The sequence below is a fragment of the Gopherus flavomarginatus genome, chromosome 13 (genome assembly GCF_025201925.1).
Source record: "Gopherus flavomarginatus isolate rGopFla2 chromosome 13, rGopFla2.mat.asm, whole genome shotgun sequence".
NCBI classification, from domain to species: Eukaryota; Metazoa; Chordata; order Testudines; family Testudinidae; genus Gopherus; species Gopherus flavomarginatus.
This window is the reverse complement of record NC_066629.1, coordinates 5,851,988-5,872,886: the sequence shown is the minus strand read 5'-3', so window position 1 is coordinate 5,872,886 and position 20,899 is coordinate 5,851,988. Positions and strand designations below refer to the sequence as shown.

Here is a 20,899-nt window from a genome sequence, read left to right as displayed (position 1 = left end):
GGATGACCACTATCACTCTTAATAGTGTTTCATGGTCATTAGCTCAGTGACGGTGGCCTCTTCAGGTCTGCTTCTGTACAGTGTGTGCACACACAAGTGGGCCTGCTTTAGCATTGATGCTTTTCCTAAGATAGGCTTTGCATCACTGGAGACCCATCGATTAGGAGAGACCAATGGTTCCCAACCTGTTTACCACTGTGGGCTGCATATGCAACTCTCCATGCGTTATGTGGGCCATATCCACACAATATATGACTCTACCTCTATGGCCCTGAGGATATCACACGGGCCGCAGCTGTGCGCTGATTGGGCGCAAGCGGCCTGCAGGCCATGGATTGAGAGCCACTGGGATAGACATTTGTACAGAGGGGACGGGCCTTGGGTGAAGATTTTTAATTATGGGGGTTAGGGGTTTGTGTGACAATGTCAGCTTTGTGGCCTGGCTTCTTTATGAAGAAAAGTGATCAGTTTGTGATTGTCGTCTGTCTTAGTTAAAATTAAATCCAGCAGTGTATGCGTGCCAGGAATCTAGGATAAGCATTTGTTTGTTTTGTACATTGAAATAACACTGCGTAAATAAATAAGATTTTAAACGTGATAATAGTTTAGTCATATGCATTTTGTTACATTGCTGTTCAAAGTGTGTTGATTTATCAACGGTTTGTTTGTGGGGCACAGCATGTCCAATAGCAAATCTCTCATTTTTAAAAAAAAACTAACTCTGCTTTGCTCTTTCCAATCTTCAGGACTGATGGCTACTGTTTCACCACAGTAGGAGATGAAGAATCTGGAGGACATACAATTGCCTCAGGATGCCTACGCTTCGAAGGCTTAGACTTCCAATGCCGGGTAAGAAAACAGTTATGATCAAGGTTTGGTCTGGCTATTGTGATAGTTTTCATCCAGCAACAGTGTGGTCAGGATGAATGCACACATCTGCTGCTTTGAATTTTGGTCATGTGGGGAATGTGCTCTCTGCACGGAATGCTGAGGAAATGGAGTCTGCTCCCCAAAACTCTTGCTACTTCTTCAGGCACACCGTATTGCTAGTCCACTAATGTTAGCCCCTGCTCTTCTGGTGAAACTACCACTCTGGTCATTCCATTCTGAATCTCTAAATTCCCCTGCAGCTTGAATTAGGTAAGACATTCTTCCCTTCCTTTCCCAAACTGCTGTGTGCTGCGTAGTCATAAAAAAGTTGCTGTTTTCACATGCGGAGTTGTTGCGTATCACTGATGTGTAACGTAAGTCCTGTAGGTGTAGACAGTCCAGCTGGTACATTTGGGGATCCACCTTTATGAAGGTTTTCTTGTTCCAGGGAGAGAAATGTGTGTCCATTTCAGGTACTGCCACCAGCTTCTCACCCTGTGTAGCAATTCTCTTTTGGGCTTCTATGTTTAACACAGAGAAATCACTCGGGGTTAAATCCCCAGCTGTTCCGTGCAGACCTCAGCATGACGGTGGAGGCAGAACAGCCGGTGGAATGAAGATGACTCTGAGTACCTCTACACTGCAAAATAAAACAATAAAAGACCATGCCCATGGCAGCGATCCTCAGAGCCTGGGTCAACTGACTTGGGCTCTTGCTACCGGGTGTTGAATAAGGGTACAGGGTAAGAATAGCAGTGTAGACACTCCTGCTCAGGCTGGAGTCCAGGCTTTGACACTCTGCCCCTTGCTGGGTTTCAGAGCATAGGCTTCAGCCCAAGCAGAAACATCTGCAGTGCTCTAGTGTGAGCCCAAGTCAGTCGACCTGGGCTCTGAGACTGGGCTGCCGCATTTTCTTTGTTTGTTTGTTTGCAGTGTAGATGTATCCTTAAGTAATCTTTCAGCTCCCACACCTATATCTGGGCCTGTCCAGGGGGACAACCAGCTATTGGTTCAAGTTAGAGCAGGCTAAGGGTTGCTCTTATTTGCACCTGCTTGTAATAAACTCCTAGGAGCCATTATTCCAATAAATATCTCCAAAGTATAGTGCACTGTGTTCTGTCCCCTCCTGCTCCCTCTTCATGCCCTTCACAAATCTATTTCGCTGGGAGGAATAGATGACAGAGTTGACTATGTTGGCTTTAAGCCGTCTGAGGATGCCCCTACATGAAGGGAATCATGCACTAAAGCCAAGATTTTCAAAAATAGGAGTCTAAAATGAGGCTTCTAACTGCTTACTAAATAAGTAGTCAGATTTTCCAAAATGCTGAACATCCTAAAGTCTCTGAATTCACACCTGACGTTAGGCATCTGTTTCTGGAAATCTTGGCCTTGGGGCAAAATTCTGTCTGCTTTGCTCTGGGATGGGTGATGCTGTTTCCCATGTCAGGTCTATCTCCTTCTCCAGCGCCCAAACAACAGTGTCTGTTTAAAAGAACCAAGTTGCTCACACAGTTCTCTGTGACTTTCTCTGTTGCAGGATATGCTCATAATACATGAGAGAAGAACTCTTTCTATTGCGTGCTGCAGAGACAAAGATTTCTGCAATGAAAACCTTCACCCAGCACTGCCACCTCTGAGAAATAGCGGCAAGAGGAAGAAGAAAATATAGCCTTAAATCAGTAGGTCCATGTGCTTCTCCTAGAAAAGAAAAGAGAATTAGACGACCTGCATGGAAAAACAACTTTTTTTTGTATCGTGTAGCTGTTCTGGTAATATTCAGAAACAGTATCATCTTGGTTGTTGCTGGTGTTTACCTCTGTTTGTATTCCCATCATGCCTACAGGCATCAGTCAAGGATCAGAGACCCATTGCCCTAGGCACTGAGCGTAGTAAAAGAATGGTTCCCGCTCCAAAGAGCTCACAGTCTAGCTTGTGCTGGGGCAGGGACTATCTCTTACTTTGTACAGTGCTTAGCGGGGCAGCGAAGGTGACTTACCGAGGCCTCTGGGTGCTCATGCCATACAAATATAGAATAACAATCATGAATGGTGTCACAGAGTATGTGGGGAGACCAGGCCCTGCACCCCCCACTTCCTGCAATTCACCGGGACTCTCAGCCAGCCAGTAACACAGAAGGTTTATTTAGACAACAGTAACGCAGTCCAAAACAGGTCTTGCTGGTACAGACAACAGGACCCCTTTAGTTAGGTCCATCTGGGGCCCCAGGGAGATCGCAGCCCCGGTGGGAAGCCCAAGCCCCGTCGGGCGCCCCTCTCCATTTCCCAGCCAGCTCCAAAATGAAACTCCCTCCAGCTTCTCACTCAGCCTCTCCCCAGCTCCTCCCCCAGCCTTTGTGTCCTTTGTCCAGGTTCCTGGGAAGAGGTGTCACCTGGCCTCCAACTCCCCTCCTGGGTTCTCATGTTACATGTTCAGGTGTCCTCCCTTCCCCAATGCAGCCAGTCCCAGCAAAACTCCCTTGCAAGATTCCCAGGTCAATACTCCTCACTCAGCATTCCCATAATACAGCAAGAACATTCCCACTTCGTCACAAATGCCCTCTGTCATCTCAAAAGATTGTAGTTTGTAGCTACACAACAGTTTCTGAATGACGCTTGGGACCAGATCCTCAGGTGCTATAAATCAGTGTAGTGCCACTGAAGCCAATGGAACTAATGACGATTTATAGCCGCTGATAACTGGCCCTCTGAGAATAAGGTCTAGGCGTCGCCATGACCTCTGTGTTTCAGAGCTATAGAACAAACAATACAGTAACACTCTGCACAAAAGCATGTCCAGTTTGGGTTAGAAGTTGTACAATATTTGTTTTTTTTAAATACAGCAGTTCCTGGGTAAGCATGAGATTTATGGACATTGGCATAGCCTCCATGGTGCCCTATATAGGGGCCCGCCGACCCTCCACCTTCTTACCGCCGGTGACAGCTAGCTGGAACTTCGCTTGCTCTTGCAGCAAGCCTAGCAGTATCTCGTTTAAGTGTATGTAGTTGTTTCCTCTCTCATAGTTTAAATAGTTGTTGGGGGCTTCCCCCCCAACATATTCGTCGCCCCACTGGGGCATGCCCGGGTCCCCAGGGTTTAAACTCTGCATGGACTGCATGAAGTTTATGCCGAAGAGTGACCTGCACTCATCCTGCTTGAGGTGCCTCGGGGAGAGCCACCAAAGAGACTGGTGCGGTATCTGCAGGGGATTCCGTCCCAGCACTCTTAAGGACAGAGAGCAGAGACTCAGAGTGCTCCTGATGGAGGCGGCTTTACAGCCACACTCAGACCCTAAGCCTGCCAATCCAGCGCCCAGCACCTAATCCTTGGTGCACAGTGCTCCGGCACCGCTAACGAGACAGGAGGCCCAGTCTAAGATCTCTAAGTCCCAGCACCAGAGAGAATCGGGACATAGAAAATCAGCCTCCCTGTGGCACCGATCACCATCTCCAGTGCCTGCGAAAAAGAAGAGGCCAGTGAGGGACCGATCACCCCACCAGGACCTTAAAAGGCCAGCGGCATCCACGACTGCGGTGGGATAAGCCAAGCCACAACTGGACCCTCCCAAGGTCCCGTTGACTGCTGCCCCGGTGGGGGTGCTGTTGACTCAGGACTGGTCTAGATCCCCGTACCTCAGTGAGAATGTGCATCCCCCATTGACGCCGGAGGCGTTTGAGGTGGCCTCTGACTTATTAAGCCTCCCGGTGCTGGCCTCCCCACGCCTGTGGAAAGAGCCGCTAGACACAGCCCTACCCCCGATTCAATCAAGGGGCAAGCAGGCCAGGATGTTGCCCCAGTTCCCACCTTGTGCCGCTCCGGCAGCACCGGCACAGAGAGAGCACTCCCTGGCCTCATGGCACCGCTCCCCGGTGACAGTGGTTACTGCTCCCCCTCGGTCCTCCTATTTGGAGACCTCGGACTCAAAGGCGGAATCCTACCGCTCCAGTAGATGGAGGAACAGGAGTTCGGCTTCTCAGGCAAGCTAATGACCTTACCCGGCGTAGTGGCAGCAATAGCGGCAACTGCCGTCCCAGTGGCCGTTCTGGACTCCCTGGGCCTACCGTCAGTCCCTGGGACATGTGCATGGTCTGTGCTCCAGGTCTGTGTCAGTCTCCTCGACGTTGGTGGCTCTGGTGCAAATGCCTCTACCACTGGCACCACTGTCTGACAGGAGTGTGCTACAACAGCACCCGGCATCGCCTAATCAGACAGTAGTACCGACAGGGACCATGTTTCCGATGCCGCAGACACCGCCAAGTGGAGGAGATCAAGGTGGATGTAGATCCGGTAGTGGATATCCTGGCCCCCTCAGACCCATCTAGGCTTGCCCTACCATTGATCAGAATGCTAGCTGATACATCCCGCACCTTGTGGCAGATGCCAGCTTCGTTGGCCCCTATGGCCAAAAAGACAGAGAGATGCTACTTTGTACTTTGTACCCTACAAGGGCCATGCTGCAAATGTATTTCCCTAGTCTCCAGAGTATGAAGAATTCTCCCCCTATAGTCTGCAGACTCTGTTTAGTCTCTCCTGAGCCAATAGACAGTGACAGCTTCAACTGTTCCAAGCCACACCTTTAGAGGGAAATGACCGGCAGACCCAGACTGCTAACAAACCATGAAATAGAAGCTGAGCCCCCTGAGCTGCCACCTCTTTCACAGAGAGAACTGGACTCCCCACCGGGTTCTCAGTTTCAGCTCCTGGCACACACAGAGTGACAGTTCAGGTAGAAATCTGCTGCTCCAATGAGAATGATGTGCTCTAGTTTTTTTTCCTGATAGGCCCTGTGTTGGTGTCTCCTTTCAAAGGCGATGGCCATGGCTTGAATGTTTACATTGTTAATGCTCCAGGACCAGGTAATGTCAGGTTAAAACATGACCAATGTGCTCACAAGGCAGATAATGGTAGGTCATCTCTGCTCATGATGGGAAGGAGAGGGAAGGAAAGAGTTGGAAGCAAAGGTGGGAGAGGGAAGTGGATCTTTAAAAGAAAAGTGCATGACAGTAAGCCAAGATACCCCTAGAATCCTCTTTGTCTCATTACCCTAGTACAGGAGTAGGCAACCTATGGCACATGTGCCAAAGGCGAAACACAAGCTGATTTTCACACTGCCGGGGTCCTGGCCACTGGTCCAGGGGGCTCTGCATTTTAATTTAATTTTAAATGAAGCTTCTTAAACATTATAAACACCTTATTTACTTTACATACAACAATAGTTTAGTTATATATTATAGACTTATAGAAAGATCTTCTAAAAACGTTCAAATGTATTACTGGCACACAAACCCTAAATTAGAGTGAATAAATGAAGACTCGGCACACCACTTCTGAAAGGTTGCTGACTCCTGCCCTCGTAAATCTGAAACATAATAGTGTTATTCCAGGGTGAGTCAATAAGGCTAGAATTGTCACTGTTTACCGTCTGTTCAGCATTTGTGTGGAAGATGCAAGACAATCAGATGGTGAGGACTTGAGAAAATCTCATCTTTATCTGCCTAAGAGTGAACACCAAGTTGGAGGTGGGGAGTGTGCTAAAGTATCACAGTTTTGAGAGACTGCAGTTTTAAAAGAAGATGGTGCAGGATTTCTTCAGTTTTCAGCATGAGAATATGCACGACGGTCCAACACGTGTGTTTGAAATGCGTCTACAAATTTGGAGATGACAGCTAAATTTTAGAGCAGAAAATGGGTATAGCGTGCAAGGATTAATTCAAACTTTTCAGTTATTTTTATATAATCACAAATCTTACGTGTTGCTTGGTAATGTTGCATTTTGAAGCAGTTTTAAAGAATGGCTCATCTGCAATGATACATTTTCCCACAATTGCAAGAATAAAAAACAAATAATTTTTCCTGCTATAGTGCTATGAGAGAGAGAGATCCTTACATTGATGTAAATATAATGTTAGGGACTTTAGCTCTATGCCCTAGCAGGGATTAGACATCCCTTATATGTCTTCTGTGCTGGGGTAGATACAGTTGGGTATTGGAATTGCTTTTGTTAAGACTCTCAGTTTTCTGAAATTAATAAAAGTTAGTTAAGATAAAGAGGCATCAAACAGGACAAAGTCTGTGTCCCAGCTGACAAGATACGTAAGATACAGGAGTGTAAATCCCAGGTTTGAGGCGGTGGGGGTTAGTGGATTGGTCATGAAGGGCTAAATACTCCCTTACAAACTCAGTCACAAGCACTAGAGTTACCAGTGAGAGCTTTGACTGAGTAAAGACTGCTGGGTCAGTCAGGAACTCGATTGCTGTTCCATGTGCTGTGTTTGCCCTGTTCAATGAGAGCTAAAGAAGGAACACCTCAAATGGGTCTGAAATCAAGTGCTGCATTACGCAATGCTGCAGTAGAAAAGAAAGGGAACAATTCTCTTGCTTAATATAGTTATAAATTTTTGTGTGTCTTTTTACATGGGAAACTAACCCCAGAAAGGCAGAATGCATGTTACACCCAACCTAATGGGAAAGACATCTCAGATGTGAGAGAGCAGCGTTGGCTTCTAAGACAAAAACACAGCCATTGTACAAAGCTTTTTTTGATTTTTTTAAATCAGATTGTGTTGAAGGAAACATTGGTCATAGGACCTTGCTGATCTCAGTGATCGTTTGCAATATACTCCTGGTACTTCTCATCATATTCTGGTACTTCAGGTAAGTGGGAAGTATTTCAACTTTATCTGCTTCAGATTTCTTGCTAACATCAATTTCCCCTCCCCCACCCCGGCTTATGAACTGTAAAATTAAAAAAAAATTAACAGGAGGGAATTGGGGAACAATTAAAAACACATTGTTTTTATTATAGGGAAAAATTGTATATTTTGTTAATGTTAAAATCACAAAGTCATCAATATAATGTCCCATAAAATAGTTGGTCTTTTGTATAGCATCCTTCATAGAAAGTATGTCCTAAAAAGCTTTCCAGTGGGAAACAACACAGAGTAGTATACACTGAAAATTAAAGAAAACAATAGTGCAAAGACACGCTATAGTAAATAAAGCTCACAACCCTTTTAACCCAGTGTACACAAGGTTGACACAAATTCACAAACTCTACCCAAAGAGGCAGGGAGATTCAGAAAGCACAGATAAATTCATAACAATACCTTTGTTTGGTCATAAAAAACCCACAACATTCATAACTAAAAGGCGAGGGATTTACTACATCTCTGTTTTTAGGACTATTCTCTGAATTAGGGGTTTAAAGTTGGTACTTGGCTATGCAAAATTATGCTGGATTCCCCAGCAGATGATAGTCATCCCCTTTCATAGACCGAAAGCATTCTAATGTTGCAAATAGATCAGAAAATAGTCGGTGATGAGACTAGCTCGTACTTTGGGTAATTGCTGGGGACTTCTGAATGACTAAAAATTAAATGTGAGTAGCATTTTCTGTGTAGCATCTGTTCCTCATTGCACGGTCAACTACTTTAATTTTCACTAAAATCATAGGCAAAAAAGGCAAGCAACCAGACCTCATTACTGCATTGGAGTTGAACAGGATGAGACTTACTTTGCTCCAGGGGAAACCCTGAAAGACTCAACTCAATGGTCTCAGAGCAGAGGAAGTGGGTCTAGTTTCCCTATGGTAAGAAAGGAATGTAATTTAGATACACACACAGAGTCCTGTGGCACCTTATAGACTAAAAAGTATTGGAGCATAAGCTTTCGTGTGTGGATACTCACTTTGTCAGACGCATGTAATGGAAATTTCCAGAGGCAGGTATAAATATGTAGGCAAGAATCCATCTAGAGATAATGAGGTTATTTCAATCAGGGAGGATGAGGCCCTCTTCTAGCAGTTGAGGTGTGAATACCAAGGGAGGAGAAACTGCTTTTGTAGTTGGCTAGCCATTCACAGTCTTTGTTTAATCCTGAGCTGATGGAGTCAAATTTGCAACTGAACTGAAGCTCAGCGGTTTCTCTTTGAAGTCTTGTCCTGAAGTTTTTTTTGCTGCAGGATGGCTACCTTTAAATCTGCTATTGTGTGTCCAGGGGGGTTGAAGTGTTCTCCTACAGGTTTCTGTATATTGCCATTCCTAATATCTGACTTGTGGCCTGTGCATTCCAGCTTTGTGCAAGGGTTCCTATGTTTTAGCATGAGAGAAGGAGATGGACAAAGAGAGATGAAACCCATGTTGTGGAGTATATTTAAACGACATTTCTTGGGATTTAACAGGTCGAAATTACTATAGCAAGGCAGATTGAGATGGTGAAACAGACCAGTAAAGGTCGCTATGGAGAAGTTTGGATGGGAAAGTGGCGTGAAGAAAAGGTAGCTGTAAAAGTGTTCTTCGCCACTGAGGAGGCCAGCTGGTTGAAAGAGACTGAAATCTACGAGACTGTCCTGTTGAGGCATGAAAACATTTTGGGTGAGTGAGTGAAATAAAAGATAGAAATGATGCCGTTTTAAGTTTCTTAGTTATTCTTGCTAATAACTTTGTACTTGCTGATGTCCTTTTCTTCATGCATTTTGTCACCTGCCATGCTTTGCCATTAACCACAATATGCTTCTCTCAATGGGGCAGATATCAAAAAGCAAATCGTTTTAAGGGTCTCCGTGCAGATAGGGAGTAACTGGCTTTGGGAGGTTGTAATCCCCAACAACCATACACCTGTTTTTCCCACCTGTGTCTGGGGTTCTTTTTTTAGAAAGCAAATTCCAGGCCACTGAACTGACATTTAACAATGACACCATGTGGAACTGAAAAAGAAGAGACACTGAAGGCATTCTCAGGGTATTTGTTTAAAACTCAGTTATGCACGTTGTACAGAGCTCTCTGTAGGGGCCGATGTGGAGCCACGCTATGCTAGGGAGAGCCGTCAGGAGGTATGTCTCCCTTGTGGCTGCTGGATGTTTGTGTGATCCTTCCCCACAGAATTATGTCCCTAGAGTGACCAAGAACTGAGCAGACATAGGAACATAAGAACGGCCGTACTGGGTAAGACCAAAGGTCTATCCATCCCAGTATCCTGTCTGCTGACAGTGGCCAATGCCAGGTGGCCCAGAGGGAGTGAACCTAACAGGTAATGATCAAATGATCTCTCTCCTGCCATCCATCTCCACCCTCTGACAAACAGAGGCTAGGGACCCCATTTCTTACCCATCCTGGCTAACAGCCATTAATGGACTTAACCTCCATGAATTTATCCAGTTCTCTTTTAAACCCTGTTATAGTCCTAGCCTTCACAACCTCCTCAGGCAAGGAGTTCCACAGGTGGACTGTGTGCTGCATGAAGATCATCTTCCTTTTATTTGTTTTAAACCTGCCGCCCATTAATTTCATTTTGGTGATCCCTAGTTCTTGTATTATGGGAATAAGTAAATAACTTTTCCTTATCTACTTCCTCCACATCACTCATGATTTTATATACCTCTGTTACATCCCCCTTAATCTCCTCTTTTCCATGCTGAAAAATCCTAGCCTCTTTAATTTCTCCTCATGTGGGAACCGTTCCGACCTCCTAATAATTTTAATTGCCCTTCTCTGAACTTTTTCTAATGCCAGTATATCTTTTCTGAGATGAGACAACCTTGCTTAACCGAGTGGTTTCTTCGACTCTTCCCTTGAACAAGCAAAGGACAGAGAGGGTGTTTTGTTTTGTTTTTTTGGTGAAGTCCCTGTCCCCCTCGATCACAATTTAACCTTTAACCTGGGGATTAGACAGAAACCAGCGATAACCTTTAGCTTGAGCTGGTCTTAATATAGCTTTGAAATCACTCAGAGTAATTGTTGCACACTTTTTTCATGCAGTATAATCCACATTTTTAATACATGCTGATGCAGGCATGGTTCATATCCTTACTAACTGAATACAATATAGATAGAATAAAGAAGTTGAACTTTGTAGCTGAAACTCACAAGTGGATGAGACAGAATGTAGAGTCATGTGTGGTGTTCAAAAGCCCCAAAAAATATTAATCTGAAAACATTTCCTCCCTCCCCATAGGGTTCATTGCTGCGGACATTAAATGTACGGGGACTTTGACCGAACTGTATCTTATCACAGACTACCATGAGCATGGCTCCCTGTATGATTATCTGAAATCCACTCCCTTGGATCCAAAAGCCATGCTAAACCTGGCCTATTCTTCTGCTAGCGGCTTGTGCCACTTGCACATGGAGATCTTTGGGACTCAAGTCAAGCCAGCTATTGCCCACCGGGATCTGAAAAGTAAGAACATCCTAGTGAAAAAGGATGGAACCTGCTGTATAGCAGACCTAGGCTTGGCAGTTAATTGGTTTAGGTGAGTAAAATGAGGTGCATTTCTTTGTGGGTGAATTCTTTCCTGCCCCCAGGCTTGTTAATGTCAGCAATAAAATGGGTGTTTTTTAATTGAAAGGGATCCGAGAGATACCACGGTATCTTTTTGTATCATTGACATGCATCCGACGAAGTGGGTATTCACCACAAAAGCTCATGCTCCAATAGGTTTGTTAGTGTATAAGGTGCCACAGGACTCTTTATTGTTTGTGGGGTGTAATATATATAATACACCCATATACTGTACTAGGGGCAGGTACAAGTCTGTGACATCTTACGCGCATTTATCTTGCACAGTTTCAGTTTTATGCGGTTGGCAAAAACAAAAAAAGGAGAAAAATAACAATTTTAATATCGTACTTGTAGTGCGGGCGATTCCGCCCGCCATTACACTCAATGTAATTTTGACTAGACGCGATTTTCGCTTTATGCTCTGAGTGCGGAACGTAACCCCAGTGTAAGATGCGACAGACCTGCATATTATATATTGCATGTTTATAAACAGTGGTTTTGTATTTAAATGGTAGTTCTAATAGTATTTGCACACAAATTCCATTTTCAGTATGTGTCCTTAATAGATAACCAATTAATATTACTGTATGTGAAAACAACATGTTAAGAAAACAACATTTAATGAAGATTTGATTGGTATCGCCTGCATTAGCGTTAAGTCTAATGCTAAACAAAATCTCCTAAATGTTGCCAGGGTCCCTATTGAGTCTTCTCTCTGTTGTGGTTCTGCATTTGAATGCTTAATACCACCTGAGGCAAATAAGCCTTTTAAGAAGTTGGGGGCTGGTCACAGTCTGTACCTTTCTCTAGAAGAACTGTTCCATTAAGATTATGCATTATTTTTGACCTTGTTCAAGAGTGATTTTTGTTTGAATTTGTTTTTTCTCCACATCCAGTTGGGTTTTCTGAGGTGATTTTTTTTCAGATTACTTTTTGTATGTTTGATTCTTCTTTTTCTTTTCCTTTTAGTGATAAAAATGGGGTGGACGTACCACCTAAAAAACTGGTAGGCACAAAGCGCTATATGGCTCCTGAGGTGCTGGATAAAAGGTTGAATAGGAATCACTTCCAGTCATATCTCATGGCCGATATGTACAGTTTTGGACTCATCCTTTGGGAGGTAGCAAGGAGATGTGTGTCAGAAGGTAAATGGCAAACATATTGTTGGTAAGTGGGACGTGACTTTTCCTTGTAGCAGCAAACTCCATTTATAACCTGAAGCTTCAAGTTCCGTCCTTTCTTTCTCGGTAGTAGATTTTGTTGCAATAAACTAAGCTGGGTAGACACCTTGGCAGTCCTGGGCCTATTCATTTCTGCTTCCTTGCACTGAGGGCTTGTCAGCTTCAGTCTTAGTTTAACAACAAAGATTTACACTATGTTTTAGTAGCCTATTTAAAGATGCAATGACTCATCCCTGTGGTGGGAACATGGAGCTAATTTGTGGGTTTTTTCAGGGAAGGTCTACACTGCAGCCAGGATTGACTCTCTGAGATCAATCCACCAGTGGTCAGTTTAGTTGGTCTAGTAAAGACCGACCAGATCGACTGCAGATCGCTCTCTAGGCAACCCCTATAACGTAACCCTGATGAGAAAAGTAAAGTAAGTCGATGGGAGATTTTCTCCTGTCGCCCTCCACCCCCACCCCATGGTGTAGACCCCGCGGTAACTCCACCTAACGTACGTCGACTCCAGCTACATTAGTCACGTAGCTGGAGTTGTGTAGTGTAGGTCAACTTACCGTGGTAGTGTAGACATAGCCTCAGAGTGGTAAACATTTCTGCTGGAGTAGGAACACTCTGCTGTTGAGCAGAAGAAAAATGAGGTGATTTTGCATAGGTGTTAGAGTTGACAAATGATTTAAACAGACAACTATTAGGCAGTTGACTGTTGTTCTCTCTCTGTTATCTTTAAAAAAACACAAGTTGCTTCCGTGGCAAGCAGAAATGCAGCCAGGATGCAGGAATTAGTAAGAGGGAAGAGAGGCACCTATTCAGTCATCACCATTCCAACATCATCCTGAATTTTCCTTGGACATCTGCTATCCAGGTACAGAATGAGGCCCCGATATTACAGTTGGATGCCATATGAAGTCATTGAGGCTCTCTGTAGGCCCATGAATCCACCCATGTGTGTCACATTGCAGGATCAGGTCCAAAATCCGCTCATGCTCAGATTGTGAGATCTGGATCGCAAGTGGTATTATTACAGGCCGCAAACCCAGAAAAGCAACAAAGAGTTCTGCGGCACCTTATAGACTAACAAATGTATTGGCGCATATGCTTTCATGGTTGAATACCCACTTTGTCAGATGCATACTTCATTTTCTTCAAAAAGATGACTCCCTCTCCAAAGCAAAATAGAATAGCTCACATGGCTAATACTCTTTAAGCCTGGTCTACACTGGGGGAGGGAGGGGATTGATCGAAGATATGCAACTTTAGCTACGAGAAAAGCGTAGCTGAAGTTGACGTATCTTAGATTGACTTACCTCCCGTAAGGATTGATGGCCACGGCTCCCCTGTTGACTCCGCTTCTGCTGCTCGTTCTGGTGGAGTTCCGGAGTCGACGGGAGCACGTTCGGGGATCGATTTATCACGTCTGGACGAGATGCGATAAATCGATCCCCGATAGATTGATTGCTACCCGCTGATCTGGTGGGTAGTGTGGACGTATCCTTAGTGTCTATGCTGAGCAAGACAGAGGTAAATGTGACTGGTAGAGTCCAAAAGGGTGTAGTTGATATAGTCCAGACATCCTTAGTCCCCTGGGATTTTTATCCTGCAGTTATGATGCATCTGGAAAATGTTTCTTTCAGGAATAGTTGACAAATACCAGCTTCCATACCATGATCTTCTGCCCACCGACCCCTCCTGCAAGGACATGTGGGAGATCGTGTGTAGAAAGAAGCTTCGTCCCGCATTACCCAGTAGATGGAGAAGTGACGAGGTAAGAAATCCTTTTAAAATAAAGCAAGTTTTATTACGTTGCCATTTATCTGTCTTCAAAACTGTTGTGATTTCACCCAGAATAGACACGTGGGATTTTCAAACATAGCACTGTGCCTGTTAGGATCAGTGAGATGGTTATATTCGATTTTAGCACCTGCCATGTTGCCCCAGAACGGAAGGGCCACTGAGGTAGATGCTCTGATTCCCTGAGGAGCTGGCCTGAAGTCTTTTCAGAAAGATGTGTTATGTTTTTCCTACCGACCAGAATCACATCGTGAAAGCACGCAGACTGTATGTTTCAGCTCTGCTCTTATGCATGTTTTCCCTTTCCCTTGTCAGAATTACCGTTGTTAAAGACTGGCTGGCCAGAAGCTCAACCTACTTGCAAAATTACCCGCTGCGCAGTGTACTGGGGACGACTGTTTGTTTTAAATCAGGGCTACGATTGTCAGTGGCCCTTTTTCTGAGAGCCCTGGTTCTGTTGCGATGGGGGCAATCCCAGGCTTGCAGTCCTGAGGGCATGATTCCAGTAAGTTTCATTTTACCATCTGTACACAATACCACAGCGTCCAGGAATCGCAGCCAAAACCCTCACCTAGTGCACTTATTTAGAAATACAGCTAACGGGCTACGTTGGGGTCCACTTGCCTTTACACTGTACCTTTTAAAAAGGAGATTGTATTGTATCCGCATCCGATCTGCCATCTGCAAAAATTCAGGGGGGGTGCGCTGGCAGCTGTGAGGTGTCTGCGTGGAGTCGGCAGGTGGAGACACAGCTGGGGGCTGCTCTTGGTGCCCCCCCCCTGCACCATGGGCAGGAGGAGAGTCCGCTGCAGCTCCCTGCCTGGGTTCCACGCCAGCGTGGCCGAGGGGAGGGAGGAGACCTGTGGAGCTGCACTGGGGCTGCTCGGGGGCCCCCGGCCAGGGCAGGTGGAGGATCTGCTGTGGCTCCTCACTGCTGCCTGCCCAGCTCTTACCATGGCCAGGCAGCAGCTCTGAGCTGGCAGCTGTGAGGAGCCTCCACTTACCGTGGGCCTGAGGCCCAAGCAGCCCCGGTGTCCCTGCCACGGTTCCTCACAGCTGCCTGCCAGCTCTGACTGTCTGAGCCCTGTGCAGATTTGTAGCCACAGCTGCGCTGCTATCTGCAGAAATGGTCCGTGGATCGAAAGCGGCTACTGGTGGATTTGCAGGGCTCTAGGTATCGATGCATCTCTTTGCCTGCACTTGTGTATGTTTCCCCTAAGAATGGGCTCTAGGAAACGGCATTCCCAAGCGTACTGGTGTTTTTCCTTTAGGGATGCTGGGTTTGAGGGGAGGGGAGGATCTGAACTCAGTCCTCTGAGAATTTCTAATGTATCAAAATGGCGTTTCTGCTCAGTAGAGCAATAATGGATGTACCTCAGACAAACTTGCCGACTGACAATGACGCTCTGCGGAGGTCACTCATCTTGTGGAAGGGGATAGTGTAGTGCTGTTATTGTAGCAGACAGGTGTGGTTTGGGAATAGCAGCGTTCGGTTGAGCGTTTGGCAGTTGGATCAAAGATCTCAGCTGCAAGAGTTGTAAGCGGTCAGAGAAGTGGGGTGTGGGTTAACACCCCCCCACACCTCCATCCCTGGAAATTTGAGTACTTGTTTAACAGTGAAGGAACCACCTGTCTCGCACTGCCGCTGACCAAAGCCTAACGGGGACTTCATCTTGGGAGTCAGCCAAATGGGAAGTTGTGTTGTAGTGGGGCTGGTTAGAAAGGATTTAGCGCAGAGAAATAAAGAATCTAGTCTGGCTGCTACCACCCATCAGGTGCTGGGCAGGCTTGCTGAGTTAGCTACTCTTCTCCAAGCAGTTGGCATCACCAGCTCCAGGATGGGGACCACACTGCCAGGTAGCAAACCTAGTAAATTAGTGCATGCGACCACATGGGTTCCCAACCCATTTTTATCTAAGACACTTTCAGAAAAGAATCTGGCTTCGTTGGTTATTTAGTAAATGCTGCTGCGCTTTTATGCTCTGCACCCACCTTTCTGACCTGTGCTGTTTCACTGTTCTTGCCATTAATGAAGGAGGGTTCATGGAGGTGGTATCAAGGAGTGGTGATGAGCAGGGCCATCCCTAGAGGTGTGCAGGGCCCAGACATCACCCCGATTCACCCTATCCAGGGGATGGCTCTGGTTACAGGACACTCCTATCTAGGGCCCCTCTCAGGCTGCTAAAGCCTTCCTGGCCTTATGCAAACATCAGGAAGGGTTTTTTCCAAAACCAATTTTTTTTAATTATAGCAACAGGGACTTGCAGTGATTTAAATCCTAGGATTCACCCCAGTGCAGATGGCCTGCGAGGGCCCTCTGTGACGGAGCAAAGAATAGGCAGAAGAGCTGTGCATCACGTCCTCTGTACCTCCTTTCCCATGTCAGGAGCAGTGACTGTCCCCCAGTGGGCCAGCACGAAAGAAGGAATCGTTGTGGCAGACAGCAGACATCGACCAGATCGTCTCATACTATGGGGATAAGGGTAACATAGAATAGAGTCGGGTGAGTGAGAAGTCCTGCAAGACGACTCAGTGGGACAGCAGCTGGAAAAGCTGCCATGCTCAGGCTGTGCTGAAGCCTGGGGTTACTTTGCAGGCTGAAAGAGTGAATTCTACCCTATCGTCAGTGTTGCATTCCAGACCCAAAGCCCTGCTGCACAAGGGTCATGCAGCCCACATTAAGGGGAAGTTATCAGAGAGGTTTTCCTTAGCATCCAGGGAAGGCAGATGGGAAAAGTGCTTTTCTGATGTTGGATTTTTGAACCAAATGTGGAGCCCAGTTTGTTATAAATGTTCAAATTGAGTGACCTGCTGAGAACTGCAGTCAATATACAGAAAATGTCATCCCATCCAGCGTGTACCTTTCTTTGTGGCATAGCAGCTGGCATCGCCTTTAGAATACAAAGCAGTTTTTCGGGACAGCAGTCTTACATTCCAGCTGACCCAAGTATGAGCCTTTTTAATCTTTTCTTTCCACAGTGCCTGAGACAAATGGAAAAACTCATGACAGAGTGTTGGGCTCACGACCCTGCTTCTCGGCTCACAGCCCTGCGAGTAAAGAAAACACTTGCCAAAATGATGGAGTCACGGGACATTACAATCTGAATCAACAAAAGACATCTCTGGCGAAAGCCCATCCAAAACGACTTTCCCTTATGGTCAGAGGACAGGAAGAGGAATCAGAAGCATTCACTAATATGGATCCTGAACACAGTCATGCTTCAGAGCAACTGTGGATTTAACTAACATCTTTTGAGGAGAGGAGCCTTTGCAAAATCAGCGGCCTTTGACACACAAGATCAGAAAAGGCTCGTCTGCTCCCTGTTTGCATGGGGAACTACCATTTCAGTAACTGGTTTGAGATTATGCATTTTGTTTTCTGTGAAAGCCCATTATTTTTATTTTATTTTATTTTTGATTGTTTAAAAGAAGACACTGTTTTAAATTTTTATGAAAATGAAACTTATCGTGAGAAGTAAAGACCTATATTGTTACATTAAAAAATCAGAAGAAACTGTGCCTGAAGATGAAAGTAAAGTGACTTTTTTTTGATCTATAAAAAGATTTGCATGCCACCAGAAAACAAAAATATTGAGGAGCGGCTCTGAAGTTAAAAGAAACTGTCTTAAAAGCTACCTTCGTATAGAGACTACTTTTCACAGTCTCGTGTGTTCTGTTCTCTCGGTGTAGATGTACCTTGGTTAGAAAGCTTCCCTATGTAAAGGTACTACTTTCTTGACTTTCTGCCGGTGGCCTGTCACAGGCAGAACTTACTGAATTGGAGAAAAACAGAAGCCATGTAGCAATGGCAGTTCTGTGGGCCTTGTGGTTTTTCATACACCCTTTGGATTTCTGGTTTCGTTAGTTTCTAGGATAAGCCAAAGCACACTTTTTCTAGCCTTTTTTACTGAAAAGTAAAGAATTTTGATGTGAAAGGAACAGGTTCACTCAAGAACGAGTTTAGTTCATCTTAACAGCCTTTCATTTACCAGTGAAACCACTGGTGAGTGAAGCTGCTGTGAACCGCATATGAAAATGTTGCATAGGAGACACTTATACACAACACGAGTGAGAGTTCCCCTTCAGCATGTGAAAGAAGCATTAACGCTTTTAGGAAAAAAAATATCCCATTTATTCTGGGAGATTATTTGTTGTTACTTTTTAAAATGTAGTGAGACTTCTTAACTTCCTGTTGATAAGGACTGAAAGGAGAGGAACTGCTGACAGTTAGTGATCATGCGGTCTGGATTTATTTAGGCAGAATTGGACCCAGTGCTGCGTTTCTCTTTCAACCAAAACCTCCCGCTGCAGTCAGTGGAGGAGGTGAGGGGTTGGGCAATCTGGTCCAAGCCTTTCGCCCATTATGAAGTGTTACTGTTTATGAAGAAAAATTCCATGGTTACTGCACAAAGAAAACATTAGTTCTCAGAGTCCCTTTTGAAACACTGTTTGAATTATTTCTTTATTCTGACCATTATCAGGTCCTATCCCTTTTTTTTAAAACCTAGAAATGCATAGAGAATTCTTTTTCTAAAATGCATACAAGGTGTGACATTTCTAACTATTAGGAAAAACATTTCCCACAATATGTTTTTCTTCTCCAGTTATGTTTTAATAGAAGGTATTTGGGAGAAAATTAACAAAAATTTGAGCTGAACGCTTTCAAAAATCTGAGACCAAAGTTCATTCCCTAAATCTGCGTTTAGATGCAGGAACAAGAGGCCCGATTTCCAAGAGCACTCAGCCCTTTTGGAACAGGCCACTGATTTTGAACACCTAACTATGGATTTAGAGCTAATGTTAGGCTCATGGTTTTTTTTTTAAATCTTGGTGTGAAACTTTAGCGTTCTTGTTACTTTAAACAGCCTTTGCACTAACCTCTGGATCTCTGGGTGGCATTGCTCAGTCATGGAGTCTTCTACCTGAGGACTTGTAAGTCATAGTGCTTTCATAAGGAATGGAATTGTGTTTCCCTTTTGGACAAAACTGATTTATTTGTATCACCCAGGTAAACGTCATTTGAGTTCAGCTTATCGCTTGCCTCAGTTATTTATAGGTTGAAAATATGACTTCATATTTTAAAGCTGATAAAAATGTGCAAAGTTCAAGACGTTTGAACAGAAGAGTTTCAGTATTGGTTAAGCATTTTTCTAAGGTCAATTTCCATGGGCTTCAGTGGATGATGCATATTGGTTATCTGAGAGCAGGATCTGGCCTTCTAAAGCAGTGGGGTTCTGTGCTTTCTTTACTGAAATGTTTGTTTTCCAAAGTGGAAAGAATCGCACAAACCCTTTCTCTTTCTTCTCCTGTGTGCACTGAGTCTAGACAACTGTACTATAAATTACCCCTTTTGTGGTGTCACCATTGGTGATTAGATAATAGTGGTTAAAAATGCAAAACCTCAAAGTAATTAACGACAGTAGACGGAAATGGGAAAGGAAATGAACCAGCAATTGAACAATTCCTCATATACTGTGCCTCTGCAAATTATTTAATCCTGAGGTCCTCACTCAAGATGAATAGAGAGAAATTTGTCAGGTTGAATAATAACCCGAGGGACAGATCCTGGTCTCTGCCACCTGCTCTAATTCCTCAGTAACTCTGATGAATGCAGTGGAGTTAAATCAGCTTTTGCTGCAGTAACAGACAGCAGAATTAGGTCATGAATAAGAAATGCCCAAAGAGGGGAAATATGTTAATCTCCATTTTGAGGACAGCGAAGGTGCTAGAGGTAATCTTCACAAGTTCCACCAGTCATAGCTGTGTGAGTTTCCAGCAGTAAGTCCCCAGCAGTATAGAGATGAACATGCTGCAGGGAGGGTTTCTCCCTAACAACGACCCTGCAATGACCCACTCCAAAGCTGTGAGGCCCCAGACCTTGCTAGTTCTCCTGCAGATGGTATCCCAGGTGGTTTTTCCTTGTCCATTTTTCCCCAAGAAGAAGGAAATGTGCATCTCATTTATCTTAAAATATTCCATGTTTTTTTAATTTATTTTTCCCAGACTTATCTTAGAGCGGCTCAGCTGCCATTGTTCTGGTGATTGGCAGGCACGTGCAGTGCATGATCGCATGTTCAGCAGCTTTCAGATAGACTCCTCCAAGCGCCCTGAACCAGATGCTCTCAGTATGTAGCAAGGGAGAGAGGCCTCGCGCCAGCCACTCGCTGAGTGTCCCAATGAGTTCCCAAGGATTTTAATTTTTTTTGTTCCTGAAAGGAAGGGATTCTAAGATGCCGGTTGGCAGGTCATAATATTTGTTATGTTAAGATGTTCAGGTTTATATGTTATAGACATAGATATATTCAGTTGGGAGTTAGAATAACTCTCATATGTGGATTAAGAGGAAAATATTGTGGATGATAAAGCACTAAATGAAATACAATATTTATGAAAATGCGCAGATTGACAAGTAACAGTGACAGTGCTATGTGGGAGGAGGGGAAAGAAGAATACGAGGAGATGCTGGGCCAAATTTTGCCCTCAAACCACACGCAAAATGGTCCAGGGCCTTCTTCTTCAAACTTCTGCAATGTCACTTTCAGTTTTAGCAGAGGGCTTCATCCTGCACGTGGAAGTCAGCGGCTTACGAACGAAAAAGACTTCATGGAGAAGCTCAAGTGTTGTCCCTTCTCTAGCATAAACAAAACAGTTTCTTCTGAAGGAAGGTTGCCAATGTAAAGACTTTTCAGAGACTAATGTGCCTTATGGAACCTGTCAAATTAAAAACTTTATTCGGGTTGTGGGAAAATCACTTGGACTGCATGGACTGTATTGTAAGTTCA

General features: G+C 44.7%; 1 protein-coding gene across 1 annotated transcript in view; it reads left to right on the top strand.

The window, feature by feature from the left end:
* The window catches only part of LOC127033639 (bone morphogenetic protein receptor type-1B-like), a 29,768-nt gene extending 12,546 nt beyond the window's left edge, over nucleotides 1-17,222 (top strand). Inside the window, exons 3-11 of the mRNA XM_050921676.1 lie at nucleotides 747-849; nucleotides 2,408-2,516; nucleotides 7,425-7,521; nucleotides 8,320-8,455; nucleotides 9,047-9,239; nucleotides 10,819-11,116; nucleotides 12,115-12,290; nucleotides 13,961-14,091; nucleotides 17,097-17,222. Of these exons, the coding sequence (XP_050777633.1) occupies nucleotides 747-849; nucleotides 2,408-2,516; nucleotides 7,425-7,521; nucleotides 8,320-8,455; nucleotides 9,047-9,239; nucleotides 10,819-11,116; nucleotides 12,115-12,290; nucleotides 13,961-14,091; nucleotides 17,097-17,222 (1,369 nt within the window). The remainder of the gene's footprint in view (nucleotides 1-746; nucleotides 850-2,407; nucleotides 2,517-7,424; nucleotides 7,522-8,319; nucleotides 8,456-9,046; nucleotides 9,240-10,818; nucleotides 11,117-12,114; nucleotides 12,291-13,960; nucleotides 14,092-17,096) is intronic.
* Nucleotides 17,223-20,899: the final 3,677 nt, after the last annotated feature.